The sequence below is a fragment of the Oncorhynchus mykiss genome, chromosome 24 (genome assembly GCF_013265735.2).
Source record: "Oncorhynchus mykiss isolate Arlee chromosome 24, USDA_OmykA_1.1, whole genome shotgun sequence".
Lineage (NCBI taxonomy): Eukaryota > Metazoa > Chordata > Actinopteri > Salmoniformes > Salmonidae > Oncorhynchus > Oncorhynchus mykiss.
This window is the reverse complement of record NC_048588.1, coordinates 9,637,285-9,655,194: the sequence shown is the minus strand read 5'-3', so window position 1 is coordinate 9,655,194 and position 17,910 is coordinate 9,637,285. Positions and strand designations below refer to the sequence as shown.

Below are 17,910 nucleotides of genomic sequence, written 5' to 3'. Positions count from 1 at the left end.
TGCACATATAAAACCCTGACATTCGCTCACACACACACACACACACACACACACTTTCTGCTGCTAGCTTGCTCTTCATTTTATTCTTATTATGGTATTATCTATCCCGAATGCCTAGTCACTTAACCCTGCCTTCATGTACTTATTTATATCAAATACCTCTGTCCTCTGCACATTGATCAGGTACTTCCTGTATATAGCTCCGTTCTTGTGTATTTGATTTTATTCCTTGTGTTAGTTAAAAAATATATATTATTATTTTTAAATTCTGCATTGTTGGGAAAGGTTTGTAAGCAAGCATTTCAGTGTAGTCAACACCAGTTGTATTCGGCGCATGTCATGAATACAATTAGATTTGTTGCTATAGGAATGGATTGTTATTGTTCCTAGGGCAGACTGCTTGTGTTAAGACATCTGCTTCCTGTATAGTAGGCATGACACCACACGGACATCATACTGATGACTAACATGAACACACACTGTACTGTATACACCTTCCAATCACAAAACAGTATACACAAATCTCAGTGCCCAAACGCTGAGTACTGGACTTCCTATTGAAGATCGGACGATCATTATATCAAACCAACTATATCCCCTGTATCTCACTCTGGAGAGACAGACGACCTGACAGAGCAAGTCAAGTTCTCCACGCATCGACATTCTCCTCACCACCAATGAAATACAGCGAAAATACAGCATTACAGAAGTTGCAGATAAACAGAGTACACACAGCAAACGCATAACAGCTGGTCTATGTCACATACACCCCACCTGAGAGAACCATGTACATTTGAATCTATCCAGTTCCATGTAACCTTCAAGTGTCAAGCGAGCAGAGATAGAGGAAATGAGAGTGTAACAAGTGGAAAAGCAGGTTAAAAGGGGCAGTGCTGGTTAAACGGGCTACACAGGTTCAACCATTGGGCTCTGCTTCAGAGGCACAGCTTGGTGCTGGACAGGTGAGTGGACAGACACAGCTAGTCGTGACCAGAGAACACGAGGAGAAAGCAATCAGCTAGGAAGTAGGAACGCCCCATCCAATAATGTCGGTCCCGGTAGCCCCGTGTGTTCTCCTGGCTGGAACCCTGTCCCTCGTTGAGGGGGACGTGCTGGCCAACTTCGAAGACATCCCGGAGTGTGTTGAGTATTTCTACCAGGGGAAGGTACCGGGCTGGGGGGCTGCCACCCCCGGCGCTGCCCGCCTGTGCCAGCGCTTCTACAACAGGTACCACTTTGCCACGCTGTACGACACCAACCACCGCATTGCTGTGTATTCAGCCTACCGCTTCCAGCCCAGCAACGGAGGAGGCAGGGAGAAGCGCTGGTTTGTGGAGCCACAGGTGGGTCATGAGAACAGGGCAGATGTGTCTGTGGCTAGAAACAGGCCTGCCATAGGACGGTCTCCTCAACAACTCACATCAATAACTCCATGTTGGTGACCCAAATTCAAAAACGGCAGATTGTTGCCAAAATAAATTGGGGAACATTTTTTATTAGATGCCTAAAAAGTTGAGAAAGTCAATCAATGATATTTCAGGTTTTGAATTGATCTGAAGCTTGGGGTTGTAACAGCAGTTTACTTTCCCTCCCAGCTCGTGAACATTACGTGGGGTGCAGAGATGAAGGATGGGTACTGGCTGGGGAAAGATCACCCTGGGGTTTACCTGGGCGAGAGACAGGCACTCAATGAGGACTACACCCACTCTGGCTTCGACCGCGGCCATCTCAACCCCAATGGACACCATGCAGGTAGTCTACTCCACAATACCGGCTCTGCTTTGAACAGATTTCATGCAAACATTTCAATTCCAATGTTGTTAGGATTCTTAGAATTGTTTCTTAGTTCAGTGTGGACTACTGTGATGGTCGACTATTGAGCTGAAAGTTAAGTACAAGGTAAACCCAAGTTTATATACACAACCCAGCAAACACACAACGTTGCCTCAAAGTTGACTCCAAGTGGGCCTCAACATGCCATTGCTAATCTGTAACATTTACACTCCTTCTTAATCTCACACGGTCACCCCCCTTCCTTTCCTCCCCAAGTCCCCAGTCGTAACGCCACCTTCACCCTGACCAACGTGGTGCCCCAGAACCCCAAGCTCAACCAGAACGCCTGGGCCCGCCACGAGTCCCAGCTCACCGACCTGTTCAAGGCCCAGTGCGCCCAGGCCTACGTGCTGGTGGGCGCCATCCCCTCCACAGACAACTGGATTGTCAAGGACAACGTCCGACGCGTCAACATCCCCGAGTACATCTGGAACGCCTACTGCTGTGTGGACAACAACGGTGAGCCTGTCCGTAGCGGTGGCGCCACCGCCCTCAACACCGAGCAGAACCGAGTGGACCAGCGCTCGCTGCTGGAGCTGAACGGTTTCCTGCAGCAGTACTCCAACGCGCCAGTAGGGGAGTTGTTTCACAACAACTGCCAGGCAGTGCCCGAGGCGTAGTTTCTCCCACTCATGGGTTTCTAATCCTTATTTGACAGTGGCAATGTAAGCTAAAACTTCAGTTCACACATAAGTTTCAGTCTTTCAGCCAAGTCAAGTGCTTCCTACTGTGAAAATGACATCATGAACTACAGTGGATAAATAAAGAACTATGTTTGGAGAGATACATATTTTATTATTCGTTATCTGTGCCTTCTAGGAATAAGCAAGAATAATATAAAGTATATAACAGGAGGTAGATTTCTTTAGCTTCGTCTACAGTATCAAAAACACATGAGACTTCAGAATAAGCCCTTTGTGACGACTTCAAAAAAACGATAGAATTATTTATTTCTTTGCACAACAGACGCAACCATGATTCTTGCAGTAGCATTTCTACACCAGGCCAGCAAAGTCCTAGTCACCACTCCTTTACCTTAACCCGTCACCAAACGGTGCCTACCCTTCACCAGCAATCCCTGACCTGTGACCCCCCAATATAAGGGGGTGACCTCCTCTATTGTTCAGTCATACTGGGCCATAGGGTGGTCGCTCCACACCGGCATGTTAGAGAGCTTTTCCTCTGTAGCGGGCTCAATGGGCCAGCCCCAGGCCTTGAAGAAGGGAGCCAGGTTCCTATTGACCGCCAGGGAGAAGGTCTCAGCATACAGGTTCATCTTTCCCTTGTTGTCATTGGGCACGTTCTGCATGGTGTGGTAGGCAGCAAACACCTTCTTGAAGGCGTCCCAGCCAAACTGTTCCTGGAGCTGGTGGGAAGGAGGACGACAAAGAGAAACTGCTTACACAAACTCAACCCGAGATAAAGTAACTTTTTTTAAGCATCTATATTTTCCTATCGGTCTTTCACAAGCACTAACTGTAGGATTTGTACACAACATACTCTGCAGCAGGGCGTACTACACAGTACACATCACTAGAATCTCCTGTCACCTGCATGTAGGTCTCCAGTGCCACCCACATGTCCCAGCTGGCCAGATTCCTGCCCCCTTTAGCGTACCCCTCGGCACGGCTCTGTCGGTTAGCCAGCGTGATGTTGGGGTGGGCCTGATCCCGTTTCACCCCCAACACCTCTTCGTGCACGTACACGGACCACAGGTTACATGTGCACTCAGTGGTGTGTGAGGGGAACTCCCAGGCTCCTCTCTGCTGGTTGTGGCCCAGCTCGTGGATTGCCCCCCACAGGCCCGAGCTGCGGGCTTCCACAGGGTTCATCAAGTCTGGGGCGGAGCAGGAATGTATCATGATAGGGTAGCCTGCATGCATGAAGCCTGTTGGTGAGTAGGGGGGGGTGTCAGCTCAATGTCTGGATACTTGCAGGGCAGAGGTTGTGCAGTCCACTCCAATACACTCTTTAAAAAATGGTTCCAAAAGGGTTCTAAGGCTGTACTGATAGGAAGAACCCCTTAGGGTTCTATATTGAAGCAAAAATGGTTCTACCTGGAACCAAAAGGGTTCTCCTATGAAGACAGCCGAAGAACCCTTTTTGGTTCTAGATAGAAGCTCTTTTTCTAAGAGTGTAGGTCACTCTTGCTCCCTAGAAACAGTAAAGGGACTGTCCTACCCGACTCATAATACATTTTTTTAAATATTTGGGTCAATGTCTTTTCAGATAATCTCTCTTTTTCCTGTTCATATCCAGCAATTACACAATCCCTGGTCCCCTACCATAGTCAATTCCAGTCAAGACAGTTTGTCCATGCTAAGAAATAAAAGGGACAGACGCTGACCATAGGAGATCTGGACGTCGGCCACAAAGCGCTCCTTGCGGGGGAACTTGGCGGGGATGGAGGCCAGGTCAGCTACCCCCCTCATGATGTCATCCCAGAGAGCTGCCACCAGGTCAGGCCGATCCAGACCTCGGACCACGTCAGAGTGGACGGTCAGGATGATGTTCTCAAACTCCATCTCTGCCCAGGGGGACGGGGCGGTCCGCAGAACTGCCCAGTCTGCAAGCGTGGTCACCCCTAGAGACAGGAGAGAGGCAAGGGTTGGAGGAAAATCCTGGATCATTTCACTGAATTTATTACTTTCACGAGGTGTTGTGACTAGGCTGTGTACTTCTTCATAATCAATCATGAAATCCATCGGCCTAGCATTGGTGATCAACATACATTAAATGGCCTTCAAGATGACTATTACCAGACAAACATTTGGTACAGTGTGATTTCCTACCACAATGATGAGTAGCACATTGAAAATCAATTCTCATAACAGTGGGGAGTTCAGTTTTAGTAACACAGCTGCAATTACACAGTATGTGAGAGCATCGCTGTTCTAAGCTTAGTGTATCTCTGTATTCTACAGATGTTTCACGCAGAACAACGGCTCTGTCATTTCCTCTTTAATCTGTGGCAGCCGTCATCAACGTACATTCAAAATGGCAACAGAGAGCAGGAAGCAACTCAATTATGAATTAGGAATACATGAATAGCAGATTAGAATACATGAATACAACTCTGGGAATTTTTTTTTTTAAAGAGGTGAAAAGATATATTTTGCCTGGATGAAGTCAAAGGGGGCCCAGACAGACATTGTAAATGAGTAAATGAGGGGGCTGGATGGAGTAATGGACTTTGTGTTATCTTTTATTCACCTGGTATTTATCCAGGTTAATCTCATTGAAATACCCTTTCTGTAACACTTTCTATGAGGCAGCAACATATAATAATGGCACACTTGGCGCATTATAACACTTGCTATAAGCCGTCATGAGTTATAACAGCTCATAGTTGTAACACCCTTGTAATACATCACTTGGATGCATTATAAGACCAAAGTGTAAAATATATCATCGAGCCCCACCTCCCTCCCTCTCCCACCCACCCACTTACCAGTCTTGTAGTAGGGTGCCGGCACAGCCCCCTGAATGATGACCTCCACCCCCTCCACCTGGGTCTTAGGAGGGGCGATGAGATAGAGGAGGCCGCCCCACAGGTTCCACACCTGCATCTTCTCTGAGTCTATGGGGAAGCGCTCATGAACCACTGGCGCTCGCCTCAGCTCGTTCGAATTCCCAATGTTGTCAGTCTGACAGCCTATCTGGACCTGATGGTAACAGGGGCATCAGTCAGTCAATCAATCCACAAAGTGCTTTTGCATCAACATGTAAAGGGCTTGATCTCAAAACAAATAAAACATGATTTGATTCAATAGTCTTTAGAGTGATAAGACGTAACAAAAAGCAGTATTGGATACCTTCCAGCCCTGGTTGACGAGTTGTGGTGGCATGGCCATGTAAGTCCTCATCCCAGGGGAAAGGAACAGACCAGTGCTGAGCCACTCCTCTCCTCCTAAGACAATGTTCAGCAGTGGTTATACTCAAGCACAACTGTATAGAATAATAGTGAGTGTATGGTTAGAGACATGTATTCCCACACTAACCAATGAGCTTGCACATAAGCAGAGTAGCTATGGCGAAAGATATTTTCTTGCACCCATTTTATCTAAGCCATTACTCCTGGTGTTTCATATTGCTTCCCAAGACTAAACCATCTCCATTAGACCCATGATCCTCCATTTTAGAGTGCAAATGAGAGCTAACTGACCTGCTGTATTACAGTTGATCCTAACCCTGGCATTGGACAAGGCGGGCATCATGGGCTGGTCCTTGATCAGGTAAGGCAGTAGGGCGTCTGGGTCCTGGCACACCTTGTACACCTGCGTGCCTACACTGAGCAGCAGGTGGTCCTTGGCGCTTATCACCGGGCAGCTGTGGCACACCTGGGGGATGCCCGTCTCCTTCAGCACGTCGGTGAGCATGGCAAGCACCGAGGTGTACGAGGCACAGTCGTGCGCCCGCATGTGCAGGTAATTGGTGCAGTCGCTGCCAAGCTTCTTCAAACCCGCCTCCTCATGCTCCGTCAGCGTCTCGCCCTGGATCACGTGTCCGGCAAAGCGGCGCAGCAGGTGGCGGAAGTGGAAGCCCTCGGAGCAGGTCTGACCCGGGACTGGGGCCTTGTAGCAGCCTGCATCCAGAGTGTTCCCCAACAGGCTGAGGCCCATCTTGTTGAGGATGTGGTTGCCTGCGTACTCTGTCATGGTGTTGTGGCCCGGATTTGTCTGGGCCCAGTACCATGCATGGCCCCCGATCAACAGACCCCCACCCTCGGCTACAAAGTCCTGGATTTCATCGGCCTGGGCGTCGCTGTAGGAGGTGCAGACGTAGACGCTAAGCTCCTTCCTGAAGCCGCTCTTCTCACAGGGCAGGCCCGACTTGCTCAGCAGGGTGTGGGCGGAGTCGAGCTGGGGCAGGACACCTACCAAGCCGTTACGGCCCTCGTCTAACCAGCGCACGGCATTGAGCATGAAGGGGTACATCTTCTCTCGGCCCAAGTATCCCTCGTGGGTGATCACGATGACTCGGCCCTGGCCGTAGTATGCCCCGGCCAGAAAGGCCCTGCCGTCCTTTGTGGTGCCGATGGGGAATGCGAGAGGGCCGTGTACCAGCACCTCTGAGAAAATAGACTTGCCCTGGATATCAAACTCAGTCACGCCCTCCAGCAGGAACTCCAGGTCATCCTTGAAGTCCTTGCCTATCCTAGGGAAAGAAGAGAGTGAAAGGGGAGGTATGATTTGACAAGAGAACTTAAGACACATAAAAATAGCTCAAATAAACCATTTTTTTAAACATTTATTTAACAAGGTGATTTCTGGAGTTAAATAAAAACCCTTCTTTGTTTTCTTCACACCTGGTTCTAGGAGGTGATGAGGCACAAAATACCACCATGTACACATTTCCGTTTTACTACAGTATCTCTATATTAATATGCCACCTTCTCTTCTCTCTATGAAGTGCCCAATACTTACGCCACAGCCAGCCAGTTGGAAGGGATCTGTGGAGGCACAGGGAGAGTACCCAGCTCCTCAAGGTGCTCCGAGAAGTAGATGCCAGCCACACTGGACACCTTGTTCCCAGGGAAACCCAGCAGGGTGTTCTGTTTGGGGTGTTCCTCCGCCCAGCTCCACGCCTGACCAGCAATCAGCAGCCCACCCCCCACCTTCAGGAACCCCACCAGCTCCTTCACCTCTGGGCCCACGCAGTACGCATCTGTCACATACACTCCCAGGCCCTCGCAGAAGCCCCCCACCTTGGGTTGGAGGCTGGAGTGGCTGAGGTTGTCGGCTACGGCCTTACAGCTCTGGTGGACGCCGACGGTAGTGCTGTCACAGGAGGAGCCTGTCAGCCAGGTTAGGGCATTCTCCACTAGGGTAGGAAAGGCGGTGAGGTAGCCCTCGTGGCCCAGCACCACCACCCGGCCTCGGCCGTAGAATGAGGCAGCCATCAGGACCTGGCCACAAGCGTTCATGGCCAGTGGGAAGGCTTGGTCGCCAATCAGTACTAAGTTGCTGGGTATGTTTGGCCCGTTGAGGTCCAGCTCCTTTACCCCCCTCATCAGGGCAGAGTAGGCCTCCTCACGGGACATGCTGGTTTGGGTCATGGCTTAGTCAGTAGGCTGACGATCCTGTAGGTGGTGGAGGAGAAAAAAAAGTATTTTAAAAGACATATGTATTAAACAGTATAAGTACATGCATTTAACTCTTTCAACTGTTGCTATGACAAAAACTAGTTTCTGAATTTTACGTTGCGGTAATCTCTACAACAAAAGTATCATACATAATTCAGAACAAACAAAGCCATCTGTAAAACCTACCTAGATACAAAGGAAAACCAACCGCTGAAGATCAGAATCAAGAGGAAAATGGAGCTCAGAGCAAGCAGAGCAGCAAGCTGTGTTATATTCACCTTAGGATACTTGGAACAGTCTGAATGAAGGGAAGAAAGAGATCATCATATCAGCAAACCAAGCGAAAGGAGAAGGGAGGGGTGTGTGTGTGTGGCCAATGACTGGCAACTGTGAGTCTGTATGAATAGCTTACAGTGTACTCACATGGGTGGAGTCCGTCAGATACCAGAAGGGTTGTCTAATACTTATTTTTTATTTGTTTTATTTATTGCAAAAATAACAACCATAATGTTAATAAAATAGTTATGATCGGAATTACAAGAATAAGCATAATGCCATTTAACATCACGAAAGTAAACTTAGGGAATTCTGGAGACTATATACACAACCATTAATGAATTTCAATCCATAGTTTACTAGAATGGCGGCATGAACAAAATAAATGCTCAATAGATTCTGAATCAGAGGAACAAAAAAACACAAGGCATTTTGTCAAAATGTAATATTTTGTGCAAGAAATCATTAACAGGGTATATGTAAGAAAATATTTAAAAATTGGTTTCTTTAACTTTTGGGATAACTGGAAAATGAAGGTGAAAGGTAGTAGTTTTTAACCATAGCATGGGTTGGTCACTTCCATAGCAATATATTGAATTATAATCACCAAAAATGACTTCATTAACTCCCAATCGTATCCACTTATTGTTGAATATTTTATCCAAAAGGTTCAAGTCATTCATTTGTAAACTTAGAAAAGAGAGAACAACCTCATAATATAACAAAGTGTTCTTAATAAGTCCAAGTAAAGGAAGTGGAATTACTTTGCAAACCTTAAATATATTCTCTCTGAGTAGTATTAACCTGAAATGTACCAATGAACTCATCAAACGGCAAAAACTCCCCAGTGTTGTCTAACAAATCACATACAAAAGTAATACCCTTGTCAAACCAAAGGCCTTTGAAAATGGATTTCCAATTAATTTAAATTACTCTATTATTCCAAATCAATGTTTTCTGGAAGTAAAAATTGTGCGTGAAATCATATACAATATTTGTTTTTCAACTCAGTTAAGACTTTACTAGATGTTAGAATATATATATTTTTTTTACTTTATGTTATAACCATACATATTTACCAATATGTAACGTGACCCTTTATATTAAAAAACAATATATATCCAGTGACCCTCATCATCACACCTGCTTTCTAAAACGGTACCTGGAAAACGTCTGAAAAGTATTGCCACACCAGCAGAATGAGATGAGCCATGGCTAAACATGATCTTGTCACCACATTTTTTTAAGTCAGCATCTGAGGAATGTGTCTCTAGAAATAAAAAAACACTTGGCATTTAATGAATCTTTACAAAAACTAAAAATAGCCTTGCGTCTTATATTGTTACGTAAACCCGTGGTGTTTAAGGATAAAAAGGAAAGATAAATATTGAAGAGTATCCTAGAAAAAGAGTTGTCTAAAAATAATATAAAAGTAGCATACGCCCCATCAAAATTAACTTGACGAACACTAACGACCATACAAAAGAAAATAAATGCATCGATCGTGTAATCTTATATTAATAGTTTACATCTTCAATTGAACTCTCAAACTTAAAATAAATACATATCTGAGGGATAATCAAGCCATATTAAAAATAAATGGAGATGTACTTACATAATATCGATCTTGAAACAAAATGAACAAAAAACACATTTAGTATGCTTACGTTGGTTAATGCTCACATCCAAAACTCGCCACTACAAACATTACCGCCCTATGCAATATCACCTATATGCCGTGTTCAGATAAACGACTGCATGAATAAACTCACCAGTTGAAAAAGTATATGGCTTCAACTCGTAAAGCGTGAATCAGTCAGTCACGTTCACCACGCTGCGGCGGTCAACGATAGCAACCCCCTGGCGAAAGAATGCTTTTACCACCTGCGTCTTGCCTCGTCGACTTGTGGCCACAGCTTCGCACCGGCATCCCTGTCGCGCTTGTTCAATTCTTCTGCAAAGCGAATGACTTTCTCCCTGCAGATCGGTGCCAGCTTCGCAGCTCTCCAAACCTCGTCTCTCACGTTCCTCAACCGCTCAACGCAAACATAATGATGACCTGTCTGTCTGTTCTTCTCCTTTCTCTTGTCTCCGAGACTGTGTACAACATCTTACCGCGATGTTCAGGGTAGCAGAGTGATATGGAACAAACTTCCCAATAATGACAAGCACAATCCCTCTGATATTCTCACAATTGTTAGAGTTGCGTCAATTCGAATCTGGTATCAGGATAAATATAACAACGAGTCACCGATTTTATACTATGTATTTTTTATTAGCACATGTCACAATAGTTTAAATTTAGTAACTTACATCAAACAGGTGTCTCACAAAACTACATTTGGATAACTCCAATGTGCAGAACTTTAGTTTTTCACAACAGGTGTCTGCTGACCTCTTTTAGTTGACCGGTCAGGATTTGTGAGACACACCGTCCAACGACAGTACTGGCCAATCGGCCGGACAATTTCCAGCGTCGTCCTTCTACCAGATCACGTCGGTGGTCACCAAATTGTCAGAGTTGCGTCAAGTCGAATCTGGTATCAGGATAAATATGACAATGAGTCACCGATTGTATACTATGTATTTTTATTAGCTAAGCAATAAGTGGTAAATGCAATTTTCGTATATACGAGCTCTCTGCTTACCTCGCAGGGCAAGCAAAGAACTGACAAGATGTATGTAAACAGTATTCTTTATACTGTGATAGACAGTTCCAACCCGTCTGTTGGCCTATCACAGTAGAGACTGGGCGTGGTTTAAACTTGATCAGCCTATTGCAGGCGCTCAGGCGGGTCCCCGCCTCTTGGCGCTTCTGTTGATAGATGTAACTGTTGCTGCAAAGAACATCCATGCGCTCATACCGTTATCTCGCGCCTGGCTCCTGTTATCTAACAAAAAACCGCTTGTTCTCGCAACACCCCGCTCTGAATGTGCCCCCCTCCGAACTCATTGAACAGTTCCTGTCTTCATGCTTCTCTGTATTTTTCCATAATGAGAAAGTCCCATGGCCTTGAAACTGTTAACAATGTTTCAAGTCAGCTATGTTGCATAACACATACATACATCCACACAAGCCAACAGCAGATAATATTCAATCATATATATGGTAATGGGCTATAGTGCATAACACAGAAACCTCATACCATCAGTTTCAGGTAACCTGTTCAGTCGCAACCCCCATCGGCGCTTGTATCGGTCCTGTTCAGCACTGGCTTGTGCGCAGTGGCATAAATGTAATTTTTCAACAGTGGTGATACCCTTAATGCCTGCTACATTCAAATCTGTCGTTTTGGAAACGTCTGCAATCTAGAGGGTATTTTTATGAATCATCTCATTAAAGCCATTCAACCGAATAGCTTGTTCGTCAAATTTCTTGTTTAATTAAACCCTGGATTGCCTTCATTGGTGATAGGCTGGGGTTGTTTAGTCTGCCCGGCATCACTTTCTCGTAATCTCTTCAGGTTGGGGGGTTTCGAAGGGGTTATTGGACACCTGTACCGAAAACGAATTTACTCCGACGTCGGTACCGTTACTTCTGGGGGAGTGTCAAAATCGTTCATATAGTTGACAGTATCCACCTGGGTTACGACAGCTCCCTCTACATTTTGCTGGCTTCCAGCTAATGTTACTAGCTAGCTAACACTGATTTCTTGATGTTCGGTAAACCACCAAACTAATTGGGGGGGGGGGGGGGGGGGGGGGGGGGATACAGTAAGAAACGTAACTTTAACTGTGATGGTCGTCAAACTCAAATTAGGGCTTGAATTCAATTTAAAGTTCAAGAGTTCAGTATATGGCTCACATCAACACCATTATCCCAGAAAACCTAGACCCACTCCAATTTGCATACCTGCCCAACAGATCCACAGATGACGCAGTCTCTATTGCACTCCACACTGCCCTTTCCCACCTGGACAAAAGGAACACCTACTGTATGTGAGAATGCTATTCATTGACTACAGCTCAGCGTTCAACACCATAGTGCCCTCAAAGCTCATAACTAAGCTAAGAACCCTGGGACTAAACACCTCCCTCTGCAACTGGAAGGGTGGAATAAGGGAAAGAAGGACTGAGCACACCCCCATTCTCATCGACGGGGCTGTAGTGGTGCAGGTTGAGAGCTTCAAGTTCTTTGGTGTCCACATCACCAAAAAACAAACATGGTCCAAGCACAGCAAGACAGTCGTGAAAAGGGCACGACAAAACCTATTCCCCCTCAGGAGACTGAAAAGATTTAGCATGGGTCCTCAGATCCTCAAAAGGTTCTACAGCTGCACCATCGAGAACATCCTGACTGGCTGCATTACTGTCTGGTATGGCAACTGCTCAGCCTCTGACCGCAAGGCGCTACAGAGGGAACAGAGGGTACAGCCCAGTACATCACTGGGGCCAAGCTTCCTGCCATCCAGGACCTCTATACCAGGCGGTGTCAGAGGAAGGACCTACAAATTGTCAAAGACTCCAGCCACCTTAGTCATAGACTGTTCTCTGCAAAACAGCTTCTAAACCCAAGCCATAAGACTACTGAACATCTAATCAAATGGCTACCCAGACTATTTGCATTGCCCCCCCCCCTTTTACACTGCTGCTACTCTATTATTATCTATGCATAATTCACTTTAATAACCCTACATATATGTATATATTACCTCAATTACCTTGACTAACTGGTGCCTCCGCACATTGACTCTGTACCGGTACCCCCTGTATATAGCCTCGGTATTGTTATTTTACTGCTGCTCTGTAATTATTTGTAATTTTTTTTTTTTTTGTATTTTTCTTAAAACTACATTGTTGGTAAAGGGCTTGTAAGTATGCCTTTCACCTGTTGTATTCGGTGCATGTAACAAATAACATGTTATTTGATTTTAATGGCACCACTCACTCCACCATTCTGTCCCATCCCCCCAGAAGGGTTGCCTAAAAAAAAGTCGCCCTACAAGCGAGAATGTTGAATACAATTATATTTATACTTAGCTTACCAGTTGTTCGTGCTGTATGTCCTTTTGACGAAAGGGAGTGGAGATAAAATGTCTGCAGGAAATAATTATTAACCAGACTTTTTGGGGCACTGGTCTGGCTGTCTGCTTGTATTTCCGGTATGTATTTTCATTATGTATGAAATTATTGTATTATGTAAACAATAGCCGAATGTAAACGAAAATTGTTGTCGACCGAAGCACATTTCATTGCAAGTGGAAGTGGTTGCAATTTACTATAAATGAAAAGTCGCCAACTTTCGGTCTGTGGCTCGGTTAGACTCAGCCATGGTTTACAAATTGTACAAGTGTTTACATCGGGTCCGAAATGCATCAGTAACTAATTGAAACATAATAGCTGACAACAAATCTACAGAACCATACAGACCAGTTACTGAAAGTCGAGTTCATAACGTTTCCCTGTGGATAGTTTGGCTCCGATTACCTCCGACATACGGACAAAATCAGCGGAAACCAGGTAGAGTAAATCCACATAAAGTTTATTCAACATCCTGACTAATGGGGGACTGTTCGGAAACGTTGCGCCTACATGTTAGAGATGAGTGGATGTGTCTTCCACTCTCGGGGTATAAAAGGGACTACCTGTTAGAGGAATTCTATATTCCTATATGTTTTGTAGCCAAAACCAAATTCGCACTCTCTCTATTTCATAATAAGTTGTAAATGTATCATTTATGCATTAAATAGATCGAGACCAGTCTTAAAAGTTAGGTAACAGCGTTTAATTCAAGAGAGTACTGACTCAAAATACAAAGAACATTACATTTTAAGGAGAGAACATAAAATGACGTCATCAGTTTCTCACACTCTCTCCGATCCACACAATAGCGCCCCTCATAAAACAAACATTCCAATCTGTCTAAAATATATACTCTCACTACTTATAATGCTTCAGATGGCAAAATTACTCAGAGACTCACGTTCACATCTGTTAGTTCCTCAAGAAAAACAAAAACAAACCCCAACTTGCCCCTGTTACGCATGTCTACCTATCAGGGGAAAAGCTTGAATAACCAAATTCAACCTAGCTTACTTCCCGAAACATATGCAGTTATGTTTTTCTATAGAGGTTGCTTTTCAAACTTTAAATACCCTAACATGGTTCCACACAATGGAAAGTGCTCAAATTCACTGGTGTTAACAAACAATCAAACCTGGAATCACAACCATCGGACACAGTCACCACACAATGTTTTACGATTCAGACATCCAGTCACTCTCTCCCATAGCCTAGTTCAATCCAAACAAACGCCACAAATCTTATGATGCCTACCTAACGTATCAGCTGATAGTTTTTAGCATCTTTCCTGACTATCCTGGCGACTCTCAAATTACTGTTAAAAATGTATTTTGTAATTTGTATCAACTTCTGAAAAGTTACTCGAAACACTAATACACACATTAACAGACAAAAATGTTCTCCGTTACCCCCATTCACAACGTAATTTCCGTGGCGACCAATAGTGTTTCGCTAGTGACGTCATCATCAAGCGCTCAACCTTGGCCCAATCCGTAACGACTTTCAATGAATTGTAAATAATTGTTGTTCGATAAACCAAACCTAATTTATCACATCTGTTCAAATCCTGAATTATAATTTACCACCCCAACCAATATCTCTAAATTCGCTAATTTTATAAAAACATTTCGATGGGCATAAATCGTAATTGTCTCTTCGTTATTATTTAGACTTAATTTTGATCTAAGTAACTGTCTCGTCTTTGACTTAGCATTTTAATTACGACTCTATTCCCAATACGTTATTCACTTTTACATTCTATGTGCGTGTACTTCTATAAAATTGTAATTTACCGTTACTAAATCACTTTTGTTCCTTTTCTGTCTGACTATGTGTGTGTCTCTTTAAAAATAATCAGTATGTATTTTCCTTCCTGTGAACCGCGTCCATAGAATACTTTTGATCGGACATCACATTTCACCCATAGGATATTATTTTTGGGACTTTCAACGTTAATGTCTCATATCTCACTACTCTAGACTAATCACTTATCATTTAGATATTAATTTCTTTCAGCATTGTACAGGTTAAATTATTCTGTTCGCCTAGAATTACCCTGCCTTCTCACCAAGCCTAATTTATCTTTATTTGGGTATGTCTTTTGAATTAATGGCTATCCTATTTGTACGGAACAAGCGTCCTAATTCTCCAATGCGTACTATATCTCTCCTTAATAACCTTCTGGCTTGCAAAACCAGGATTTATTAAGCTCTAGTTTATTTATGGTAGCGCACCTTACCACAGGTCAATTTCAGACCTGCTTCCTTCCTATCGATTTTGGTTAAAACCCAAGGTAGAAACCCATTTTATTTGTTCAGAATATTCAAGCACCTATTATTGATCAAATTCAACTCCTTCATAACATTTTAATCAATAAATATCCTAAATAATCCCTCCCAAATTCGAGAATAAAGGCTACTATACCTGCTGCCGACTGGGAAAAGCACTGTTCGTTGTATCTAGTCACCCTCCCTGATTTTCTGTGGTAATACGCAGGCCTGAATTTTAACCTCAATTCGGAGGTCAGGTCTTTTAGTAAAACGAGTCAAAAACTCGTCCGTGCACGATTTTCAGCGTACCACCTCCATATAACAGGGAGGGGTATTTAGATCCGGGATCGAAGGACCAATTGTTAGAGGAATTCTATATTCCTATATGTTTTGTAGCCAAAACCAAATTCGCACTCTCTCTATTTCATAATAAGTTGTAAATGTATCATTTATACATGAAATAGATCGAGACCAGTCTTAAAAGTCAGGTAACAGCGTTTAATTCAAGAGAGTACTGACTCAAAATACAAAGAACATTACATTTTAAGGAGAGAACATAAAATGACGTCATCAGTTTCTCACACTCTCTCCGATCCACACAATAGCGCAGTGTCTTCAGGTCTGGAGACTGTCTTCTACTCCCATCATAAAACAAACATTCCAATCTGTCTAAAATATATACTCTCCTCTACTAATGGAACATAAAACAAACATTTTTATCTGTCTAAAGAGATATGCCATCCCTCTCCCTTAAACCCGCAAGGTACAGACAATTAATTCGTTTTACTTACATTTTCAGTAACAACTTAACCAAGAACCCATACATTTCATACCATAACATAATAGTATTAAAATAAATGGTTCTAAGCTAAATGTATACATAATTAATCATTTCAACTATCATTTCCTCCAACACTACCAGATGGGCTATTAGAATACCCTGCCTGCCCGAAAAATTGGTTTATCAAAACAGACATCTGACTATCCATGTTAATGTACCTGGGCAATTCCACTGTAGTGGACATACACAAGACTCCCTAAAATGTAGGCCAAACAAAAAAATATTGATTTCAAACGTTTCAAGAGGGGTGGGTATAATTTGTGGAACGTTCCATCAGGAATCTGTTCCATAAGCTTCGTAAATAACAAGATTGCCAACAAACAACGCATACAAAGTTGGGAAGTGGGCTATTTCATTAAGTTTGTCACTCAACACTTTTATTTCGAAAAATGTATGTCTTCACCCTGGAGCCTATGGACAAACATGAAGAATAAGCTACGTGGTGGGTTGTTGCCTATTCGGCAGCTAGTGTTGATAATGGGATATGTAGGAGGGCGAGCCGGTCAAGGATCGATTCAGACAAGGTGGTAAATTGTATGACAAGTGACAGTTTAATTATGAGTAAAGATATCTGGTACAACGTATACGGGCCCATTTCATTCAGTTCATAAGGAACCAGCAGAAAAGAAGCCCCGATAACAGAGTGCATGTATGTTATATACAGTACAGAAAGTAGGTTGAGTCTAGAAGTTCTGGTCTTCTGGTTGGTCCTGTTGGGCCGTCCGTCATCCCTCTGAGTCTTGTCGTGCCGTTCCTTGTCACACAATGTTCAGCTAAAAAAGGAGATTAGGTGTGTGCGCTGTCCTCAGTCACACAATGTTCGGCTAGAAAGGAGATTAGGTGTGTGCGCTGGTTTCTGCAAGTCAAGGCTGTCTCTTCCTCCCAATGTGTGGGTGTATGTCTTATCTGTGTGTCCTTGGCAGTTAGTGTGTGTAATGTGTGTGTGCTGTGTGTGTGGGTGTGGGAGCTATCCTGTATGGGACCTAACATGTTTTACTGTGAAAATACGTTGTCTCAGTTATAGCAATGTTATAGCAGTAGGCTGGTCACCTGCATAAGAAATAGCACTTCCTTACAAATCCCTCTCTTCACGTCTCCCCAGAGACGTGACACAACCTAACTAGATCCAGACACAAAAATAAAACTTTTCCCAGAAGGAAAAGTTTTGTGATTCCCTCTCTTCACATCTCCTAAGAGATGTGACATAAACTAGGCTAACAATTACAAAGTTTAAAATACCTTCATGTTCTCCATTCGATCCCACTATGTACTAGATTGGCTACCAGCCACCTAGGAACTTACAACCCTCATGTCAAAAGAGAACAACAGCTCATTGAAAAACAGAACAAAAGAAAATGGTGTGAAATTTAAGCCCCCCTTTTTGACACCCACTAGGGTGTCACTCATTATCCCTTATTTCAGCAGTCATAGCATTTCATGAAAAGAAAAACAAAACCTAGTAGGCACTCTCAACCTCATCCTCAAATTCGGGCAGGTCATTAGCAAGCAGAGGAAACATCTGGGAAAGGGGGGAAGGGTCAATAGCTCTAGAGATAACCCTAGTGGTAAGGGAACGGATACAT

The 17,910-nt window shown here is 43.8% G+C and overlaps 2 protein-coding genes across 6 annotated transcripts; one reads left to right on the top strand and one right to left on the bottom strand.

Moving 5' to 3' along the window:
- Nucleotides 1–546: 546 nt before the first annotated feature.
- LOC110503686 (endonuclease domain-containing 1 protein-like) lies at nt 547–2,625 on the top strand. The gene is made up of 3 exons (XM_021582146.2): nt 547–1,343; nt 1,596–1,752; nt 2,050–2,625. The coding sequence occupies exons 1-3, from the start codon at nt 1,047–1,049 to the stop codon at nt 2,451–2,453; spliced, it is 858 nt and encodes a 285-aa protein (XP_021437821.2). The 5' UTR covers nt 547–1,046; the 3' UTR covers nt 2,454–2,625.
- LOC110503685 (TRPM8 channel-associated factor homolog) lies at nt 2,608–17,185 on the bottom strand. 5 transcript variants are annotated; one of them, XM_021582144.2, is made up of 9 exons: nt 15,641–17,185; nt 8,105–8,216; nt 7,260–7,915; nt 5,999–6,990; nt 5,649–5,743; nt 5,285–5,498; nt 4,181–4,417; nt 3,384–3,721; nt 2,608–3,199 (listed from the first exon to the last, which is right to left on the bottom strand). In XM_021582144.2, exons 3-9 carry the CDS (start codon nt 7,889–7,891, stop codon nt 2,957–2,959), a joined length of 2,751 nt encoding a protein of 916 aa, XP_021437819.2. In that variant the 5' UTR covers nt 7,892–7,915; nt 8,105–8,216; nt 15,641–17,185; the 3' UTR covers nt 2,608–2,956. The 5 variants fall into 5 exon arrangements, with proteins under 5 accessions (XP_021437819.2, XP_021437820.2, XP_021437816.2 ...); XM_021582145.2 differs by lacking the exon at nt 15,641–17,185 and adding an exon at nt 13,180–13,275; XM_021582141.2 differs by lacking the exon at nt 15,641–17,185 and adding an exon at nt 9,967–10,861.
- Between the last annotated feature and the right edge of the window lie 725 nt (nt 17,186–17,910).